The sequence below is a fragment of the Lates calcarifer genome, linkage group LG5 (genome assembly GCF_001640805.2).
Source record: "Lates calcarifer isolate ASB-BC8 linkage group LG5, TLL_Latcal_v3, whole genome shotgun sequence".
Classification (NCBI taxonomy): Eukaryota; Metazoa; Chordata; class Actinopteri; family Centropomidae; genus Lates; species Lates calcarifer.
The window spans coordinates 3,704,188-3,713,469 of record NC_066837.1 but is presented as its reverse complement, the minus strand read 5'-3'; the positions used below and the strand labels follow the sequence as shown (position 1 = coordinate 3,713,469).

The 9,282-nt window shown below is 38.1% G+C and overlaps 1 protein-coding gene across 1 annotated transcript in view; it reads left to right on the top strand.

Moving 5' to 3' along the window:
- Positions 1–1,288: 1,288 nt before the first annotated feature.
- Positions 1,289–9,282, top strand: part of LOC108889050 (voltage-dependent T-type calcium channel subunit alpha-1I-like) — a 121,802-nt gene continuing 113,808 nt past the window's right edge. Inside the window, 2 exon segments of the mRNA XM_018685331.2 lie at positions 1,289–1,396; positions 6,836–6,969. Coding sequence (XP_018540847.2) covers positions 1,304–1,396; positions 6,836–6,969 — 227 coding nt within the window. The 5' untranslated portion in view covers positions 1,289–1,303.

Genomic DNA, 9,282 nt, shown 5'->3' with positions numbered 1-9,282 from the left:
TGAACACACGGAAAATGCATATTGAATCACTCCGTCACACTCTGCTGCTTTGTTTCTGCCATTTTTCACCAGCATACAGCTCAGTTTTACATGTTCTGCTCGCTCTGTTAACCTTTCCTCAAAATGAGTGTTCACGCCATGGTGCTCTCTAAACATTAGGCATCACCACAGATATCTGCAGAATTTTTCTAGCAATTTTGAGTAGTCTGAGTACAATAGCATTCTCCTCATAAGAACCACTGAACCAGCAGGGACTCAGTGCCTTGCTCGAGGGCACCAGTAGACAGTGGTAGAATTAAATTCTGTGAAAATGTACCTAGCATTTGTAGTACAAATGAGCTCTAATACATTGTGGGGGTAGTACAGTAAAATGGGAAACTGCAAGTTTCAAAGTGTACACATCGTAAATATCACACATTATATTTTTCATTGTTACTGCAAACAGTACATCCTCTGTTATAACTGCTCTTGAGGCCTGCACTTTAACAGCAACATTTAGCCATTAGTACTTTAAGAAAAATCATGGCTGCCCTTTGAAGTCAAAGCTGTTCTCTAAAATGATGACATTTCATGACTGAATTGGACCCCACAGGGTTCACCTTTGGTTTGCTCTAGTTGTGTTAGAATTGCAGCGGTTTTACAGTAATACTAACTTTTAAGGCCTGTCATAAACTTTTGAAAGCACTTTGGTGTAAATGTTAGAGTGTTGGTAAAGAACAGGCCTGCAGGAGCGATTTGATCCTGCGCAGTCACAACAGAAGTGTCAAACTGTCACATTTAGACTGCATGCAGGCCTTATAGTCAAAACACAACAACATTTACTATGATACTATATTAATTATTATTCAGTTTTACTCCCTTAATGGGATGACATTCAATTTGTCAGTAAATATTGTTTTTATGTCTTATACTGTAATGTCTGAGCCTTTATTTTGAAGGCTAGAACCAAATAAACAAGTCTGATTTCAAGAAACACAGCCTTTGTAATTTTTATGTGTTTTCAGTTTCCATTAAGATTACATGCAGCTTGTCCGAGTGTCATACACTGATTGTGTCCTCCTTATGTGCTGCTTATCTTGATTATTTGTGGCACTAAAGTTTTTGAAAGAGTTAGCTTTCTTTCATTTTAACTGGTTTTGTCATCGTTTTTGGATTTAGGCATGTGATCATTTATTGCTGATATTTAACAGTACGTGAAAATATGTGCACCATGATAACTCACTTCCACTTTAAACTGGATCTGTCACTGTGTCAGTCATTCTCCTTAACCAATGATGTTTCTACATGGTTTGAACGTGTCAGTATGATGGTGATCCTGTTGAACTGTGTGACCCTGGGAATGTACCAGCCCTGTGAGAACATCGACTGCTCCTCAGACCGATGCCAAATTCTGCAGGTACACACACTGTCTCTCTCTCTTTCTCACACAAACACACACACACACACACACACACATTTGTAATAAAGATTTTACTAACATTGCTCCTAAAATTTTTAACAATCTCTGAAAATCTAAATCTCTCTATTTCCCAAAACTGATTTTTTTAATTTTTTCTTCTTGATGCAATAATTTTGTGGTTTGTAGTGATTTTTTTTTTAGCTTTGCATAGGTTAAGTTGTCGGTACAGTACCTTTTGTCCAGAGTGAAATATCTACAGCTACTGGTCAGATTTCTGTCATGTTACACAAACATAACGGGTTTAGTTATGACAAGACTTTTCCTCTAGCTCCAGGTTTACCAGCTAGATTTGTAGTTGCTAAATATCAAGCATCATCTTTGACATTGTAACCATGCTAATGTTAGCTTGTAGCTGAAAATATTATGTCACTGCATACAACTCCTGATAAGGGGGTCTGTTATTGGTTTGTTTGAGCAGTCTATTATTTTACCCAGTTCCCCAGTGATTGAAACTTACACTGACACCACCTTTACATTTTCTTGATTGCAAACTTTTGATTTAAAGTTTTATTTATCTTTCAGTTTGGTCTTCTTCACAATATCCTTTGTTTCTTGTAACTTTGTAATTTTATTTATAAGAACTCTACAAATAAGGTTTACTTCTTTACACAGGATCATGTATATTTCATCAAAAGCTCTACATACATACATTCATGTTGTGGAGAAGCACTTACACACTAACAAACACACTACACACATACACTTATTCTCAAACATACATATTTTTTATGCAGACATACACAAAAGCAGATATATTGAACTCAAAGGCACACAAAGGCAGCTGTACACAACAACATATGTAGGATCAGACACATACTTGAATACACAAATATAATTACATTCATAAACTTAAATGCCCTCACATTGCTAGAAGCAGAGAACAAAGAGTGTTGGAAGGAGTGTAGGAAGTGTGCGCATGTATCAATTTATTCCTACAAGTTTGTGTTGACACACAAAGAGCCCACTAATTCACACGCACACACACCCTCACTCTCTTCCTCCTTGTATTCCTTCCTCTCAATTCTTCCTCGTCTCACTCACCCCTCACACACTCCCTCCCATGCTGGGACCTGTAATTCCTCACAGTGACTCACTGCTAGCATGTGGTCTTTATGGGGCAGCGAGCATGACTTTCTCACGTACGGCTCCTCAGCAGCTTTCCTCGTCATCTGGCAAGAAACAGAATCCCTTCTCGCTTATGTCAAAGGTGGCCTGAGTGGGTGTAACATCTGTGCGCGAGCGTGTGCATGTATGTCTTCAGTCTGTTGGTGTGAGGTCCTTGTTGAATCAGCCCGGCATCCTGTTTTTTTTACATTCTCACATGAACACACACAAGGCACCACACTCATCATACAACAGCCAACACACACAGTAGATTGATTCGGCTCCCTGGGGGAGGTGGTTGGTGAGTTGGACCTAATAGAATTTCTCCTCCAAGTATCTATAGACCCCATTCAGTATCAGCATGGATTTAGTGGGCTACAGCGCCACAGTCAATACGCTCCTCTCAGAAAATCCGTTGTTCAATACCATGATTTCAATGGTGCCTCACCAGCACAATCTATAAGCTCTAACAGATGTGGACTTAAAGACTCCTTTAAACTTATAGTTATATAGTCAGCTAGTATACAGTATGCTGGTGAACGGATGGATGGATTAAAATTGGGAAAGATAGTTTGGATGGTAACTGAAGTCTAGCTTCTTTAAATCATCTCAGTTTGTTCTGTTGCAGTCAGAGGCAACTAAAATCATAGTTTGGAAGGTGCTTCACAATTCATCATGGAGGCTCTATCAAGGCCTCCTGGATGTGTGTAGAGACATCTTCAAGACCAAACAGCAATTTGATTTGCATTTGACTGCCTTGTAGCTGTCTAATGACCTGGATGGGTGAGAGTCTTCATAGACATCACAGGCTGTTGTGTGAAGACCACAGTGTTTTCATCTTACTGAATAGAAAATGTAAGAGAATCAATAACAAGCCCTAAGAAAGAAAACCGCATGCAAATGTTGGCCTTCATCACAAATTACAAGTATAAATGCATGCTTGAGCTTGGACACAAATCCACCAAAGCTGATACACTCGTTTCCTACAGTGTCTTTTATAATAGCACCATTCTTTGATCTCATCACTTACTCGGTTGGATTAAAAAAATACTTTGAGGATGTGAAAGGTTTGAAGGCTTGAATGATTTTCAACATAGAAAATTCAATAGTTTTCTCTCATGTAATGATTTATTTTTGGTATAGACAGATTTGTAACATGGTGGTGGAGTTATGTACAGTATGAAGATATACTGATGTTGGAGAGTTGAAAGAAAGTCTCATATATTGATCAGTATTAATTTTTTACATACACAAATATCACTACTTCAGCATGCTAACATGCTCATAGTGACAATGCTAACTAGCTGATGTTTAACAGGAATAATGTTTGCCCTGTTCACCATCCAACCATACTTGGAATTAAGTGATACTTAGCACTAAACTGCAAGTACAGCTGGAGTTTATTTAGTATTTATTCATAAATATCACATGATATATTTATTGTTCTTTTCTTATTCTACATGAACATTATATCATCATGTTCAAACAAAATGCAAAAAATAATAGTGTTAAAAGATTGAAAAGTTAAGAATGAAAAAATATAATAACAATGCAGAACTAGAGTGCCAAACAAGAAAAAAACAAAGTTAGATGGGTAACAGATGTATAGAGATGAAGAGATATAAAAGAAAACAGAGACAAGAAGACAGACAGAAAAAGCTAAATAGAGTGAGAGGTGTAAGAAAGAGCTGCAGAAATGTCAGAGGAGGAAAGTTTTTTGACATTTGGTGGAGTCTTCATCTCCCTCGGGTCTGTGAACTCTGCAAAAGGTAGCACCTCATCCATCTTTCTGGTATGACAAAGGTCAAGGTCGTCCACATTAGTAGGCCAGTCTGGCATCTCTGCACACCTCCAGGACTGCTGAGTAGGATGCTTTTTTTCTGCAGTGAGCTAGTGACAAAACAAAGATCCACATCAGTGGTTCAGATTCAGATCATGTTGCCTACAGTACTTCCCTCTGAAAATCAAATTACAGGCAATGCCAAGCGTGTCAGTTCATCTCTAATCCCCCTGTATACACAGAAAAGAATACCAGCTAATCTAGGCTTTTTGCTCACAACAGCAATAACACGCATTAGCAAGCTGAGATCTTTGATTTATTTGGATTTTTTCTCTCTCTTCTTTTAATTAGATGCTTGATTAAAGCTGGGGGTGAGGTGGGGGGATGTCGATGTGGGGCTTATTTCTGATTACCGATCAACAAATTATTTTCTATTACCCCACTGTTTCGGGGAAACTGCTCAACTGGGGAGAGGGGGAAGGGTGGGTAAGTGAAGGAAGAAGATGAGAAACAGGTTTGTTAGAGAGAAGGAGGTTAGGAGGGAGAAATGGAGATGTGAAATCATCAGGGAAAAAGAGGAGAAAGAAGATAAAATGATTGTGGGAAGAGAGTTAGAGGAAGGAGATCAGCAGGGAGGTGTGGAAGGGGGGAGGCAAATTTTGAGAGAAGCCTGAGAAAGGACCAAAGCTAGAACAGAAGGGAAGGAAAGAGAGGAGGTAACTGAAACCTTTCATGGCTCAGTATCCATTTTACAACCTGAATTTATGTTGGAAACACTCCAGGGTGATGGCCCACCTCATCCTTAAAGTGCCAGACATTATATATATTTCATACTTGGAAACTGAACTTAAATCTGCAGCTGTACTTGAATCTCCAGCCTCTGTCATCTGCTGCCATGAATCTTGCTTGTTAGACAAACTGTGATATATAGATAACTAGTTATTATCAATTGTTTGGTCTGTAGAATGTCAGAAAATTGTGAAGTATCTGCATGATAATTTTCCAGAGCCCAAAGTTGCTTCTACAGATTGCTTGTTTCAGCTGACCAACAGTCCAAAGCCCAAAGATACTACAGTTTACCCTCATATGTGACAAAGAAAAGCATAAAATCATCATTTGAAAAGCTGCAACCAATGAATGCTTTTAATTATGATATATCAATTTCAAAACCTACTGTAGTACTAGTCATTAATCATTCAAAAGAAAATGAATTAGCTAATCAATAAATCGACTCATTGTTTCAGCTCTGTTACTGACATAAAGTCAAAAATTGTGCTGGGTAGTGTGAAAATAAAATGCAAATGATATTGGACATCTGACTTCAGTAGCTACCATGGATTTGACCAATGCCAAGATCCTGACCCTGTAATCCATCTCAGTATTTTTTTAGATTGTTCTGAATGGAATCTCTTTTGAAATTTGTGTTCAGTCTCAAGCATCATAAAATTACTAAATAGAGTTATACTCTATACTATACTAAATGGATTTATTTGGATTATGGACAATCTTACAAGCAAAATCTAATCAAGTCTGTACCCATAGTGAACTCTGTAGAAGCTGGGTTTTCCAGGCTTCACATGTATGAAACCATAAAGTCTAGAGGAGCAGGAAAGTCCAGACGTTTGGATTCAGCCGCTGTGATATTACTGGTGCAATCCTGAGATGATCTAGTGCGCATATCTTGGCATCAGCCCTAAATGCCCATTTCATAAAGATGAGTCAAGCAAACATAACATTTCCCCCTTGCCACTGTATGTTGTTGACAGCAGGCAGGATGGACCCATGGACACTTGAGCAGCATGTTGATACAGATTCATAGCACCAGGTGGTGTTTTCCCACTTGCTGCTGAAGCCAAGCCATTAACCCATTCATTTCATTTTGTTCAAGATTTGTGTAAAAGGATGCAAACACAAGAATCTATTGGCATTAATTCACTTTTAAACTACACCAACTATTGCATAAAGTTCAAAGCCTTAAATCACTAATTTAAGTCCAGTTTTTCCAGCCCTTTTTTTGCTTGTTATGTAACACAAAGCCTTGTCATCCTGCCACCCCTCATCACAGGGGGCATGTCAGTGAGCTGGAAGCAGTTCACTTCTTTTCTTTGACAGATTTCAATAGTATGTAGAGGCCTTAAGAAGATGAAATATTACTTTAAAATCAAAGATGACAGAAAAGTCAGAAAAATAAATATAATTATGCCCAACAGAATTTATTTTTAAATTTTTTTAACATATCACCCCAGGTTGGGAACTACTGTTTTAACCCATCTCAGTCACATGACAACTGAACCTTAAAGAGCTTGTTCACTCAAATTATATTTCTACTTGCCCCCTTTTGTATCTAGCCAGTTAGTTTCACTTTACTTGCTAAGGTTTGTAGATGTTCGTCTTACTATTTCCTACTTGAACCCCAAAGCAGTGAGAAATGACCTTATCTGCTATTGATCTGTAGCACGTTGTCTCTGTCTCTCTTGATGTCTTTCTGACAGGCCTTTGATGCGTTCATCTACATCTTCTTTGCCCTGGAGATGGTTGTAAAGATGGTCGCCCTGGGAATCTTTGGTCGCCGCTGTTATCTTGGGGACACGTGGAACCGGCTGGATTTCTTTATCGTCATGGCAGGGTGAGGACCTTTTCCTTTATGTCCCATTTTGTTTGTCAGGGGACTCAGGAGTGTGAATAGTGAAAGGTTTTGTTCCAAACACGTCTTACAAAACTCAGTGATTGACGGCACAAAACGAAAACAATTCACAGGAGAAATTAAAGCATAATGGCTAAACAAACATTATATTTGCAAAAATTAAATGTAGGATTAAATGGTCAGAACAGCTGATTCATTCCAAGAAATGTGTTTTCCTAGATAGTATTGTTGCTTAATTCTGTGTGTGGGAGCAACAGCTTTTACATACAATATAGAACATCTGAATTATTTGAAAGTTCAGATGTTTAATCATGATTTATCATGGGGCTATTTAAAGGCCAGGCTCCAAATTCCTATTTTTGGCTCTGCCTTTTTTCTCTTCCCGACAGTTCATGATCCATTGTGCCAGTATGCATGGCCGATCATGTCGGTGTTAAATATGTAACATGACATTAAACATTAACATGTTGATAGTCACTGGCTTTCACCTGGGACATGGCTGACAGTAACACAATAATGTAATTCAGCTGAGCTAATCACTGCGATAATTTAATGAATCAGCTGAAATTACCCTGCCATAAAATTTGCACAGGGTCATACTGTTACTGCTGACTTAATGAATATGAGCCAAAACCTTTGGCTGGGGAAATAGAATCACTTAAACAGAGTCTTTGTGAGAAAGAGCAAGACACACAGAGAGGAGTATTCCTTCTTTCCACATAGAAATGCGTATTTTTAAATGGATTCTGAGATTCTATTTAACTAGTTAATATCCATGCCTAGTGTGTAAAATAAATAATGGGTTATCAGGTGACCTGTTTTATTAAAAGAAAAAAACCCTGCCCCTAACCTGCTTAAGTTAACGATACCTGCTATGTGACTTTGTGCATTCATGTTATCCTAATTACAAATGCACCAAGCTGACAGACCGACAGGTAACTCATTCATTAGACACATTTGGTGACTGTCCTCCTGCATCATTAGAGCTTCATGTGCCCACACAGAGAATCTAAATGTGTTGACATTACAGAAAGTCATGCAGCATTTCACTGCACAATGTTTTTATATTCTCTGGTATCAAAAACAGCTCACAAAGAAATGACTGATGTGTGTGTTACTAGTCTAGACTGCAACAGGACCTCGAATGACATGAATAATGACATAACAGGTACAACCAGGACAAAACAAGATGAAAGAGCTCTATATTCTCAGAAGACCTGACTGGTAGGCATTCAGTTTAATTACCAGTTTTAGTAGATAGTAATAGAAAATACATTTGGTGACTGAATAAGAAACAACCAAAAAAGTCACGCTCTCGCAAGACCCAGACATTTCCAAAGCTGGGGTACCACATTATCTCTTGGCACATCAAAATTAAAGTAATTAACATGATTTGATGGCTCAAAACAATTAAGTTGTATCCTATTATTTTTATGTTCTCAAGTCTTTTAAAGAGATCATTAGTATGCAGTGCAGTACTCCCCATGATCAGTAAACAGATCCTCCTTAAATGGGATGCCAGGTTGTCTGGGGATGCTGCGTAAATCTCACGTCTGGGGTCTGCTGCTGGCTGAGGCTCTTTTAAAAAGGCATTCTTGATTGTGACTTTCCAAACATAATAACTGACTTTGACATACTGTACACAGAATGACAACTGGCAATAGCTGCAAACAACATGACTAAGTGTCTGTATAAACACTTTCGATCATCATTCAGGAACCCATCGTTTGAAACGAGCAAGACAAACTTACAATGTATGCAAATATGCTGTTTATTGTTTCCCCCTCAATAGCTCTACGCTAAACTTCATCAGTATTGCATTTGTTATTTATTGGCAGAATGATAATGCTGATGTGATGAAATGTAGTCATTTTTATATTTATTGTTCTAAAGGCAAATTCCAGAGATTAATATTAATAAGATTAATATTCCTTCTTCATTGTTCCAAGATGGGGGATTCTCAAGAGTTTTCCATTTCCGGTAACAAAGACTCAATAGTATCTTTCTTAGACTCACCTGCCTGGTAAATGCCCAGATCTTTTAAACTCCAAATGTGCGTACACAGCCGTTCATACATTTGTAGCCTCTGGCTACGCTCTAAGTGGTTGTGCATCTTGTTGCCTCTACTATGACAAGCTTCTTAAAGTGCTAATTTTGAGATGATGGCCAAACAAAATGTGAAAAAAGAAAAAGAAAGTCTCCTTACACTCTGAACACGTCCTTTATTTTCCATATACCACAAGCCTCACTAAAAATCACTGTACATGATACAAGCATATTACCTTTCTGCTCTGA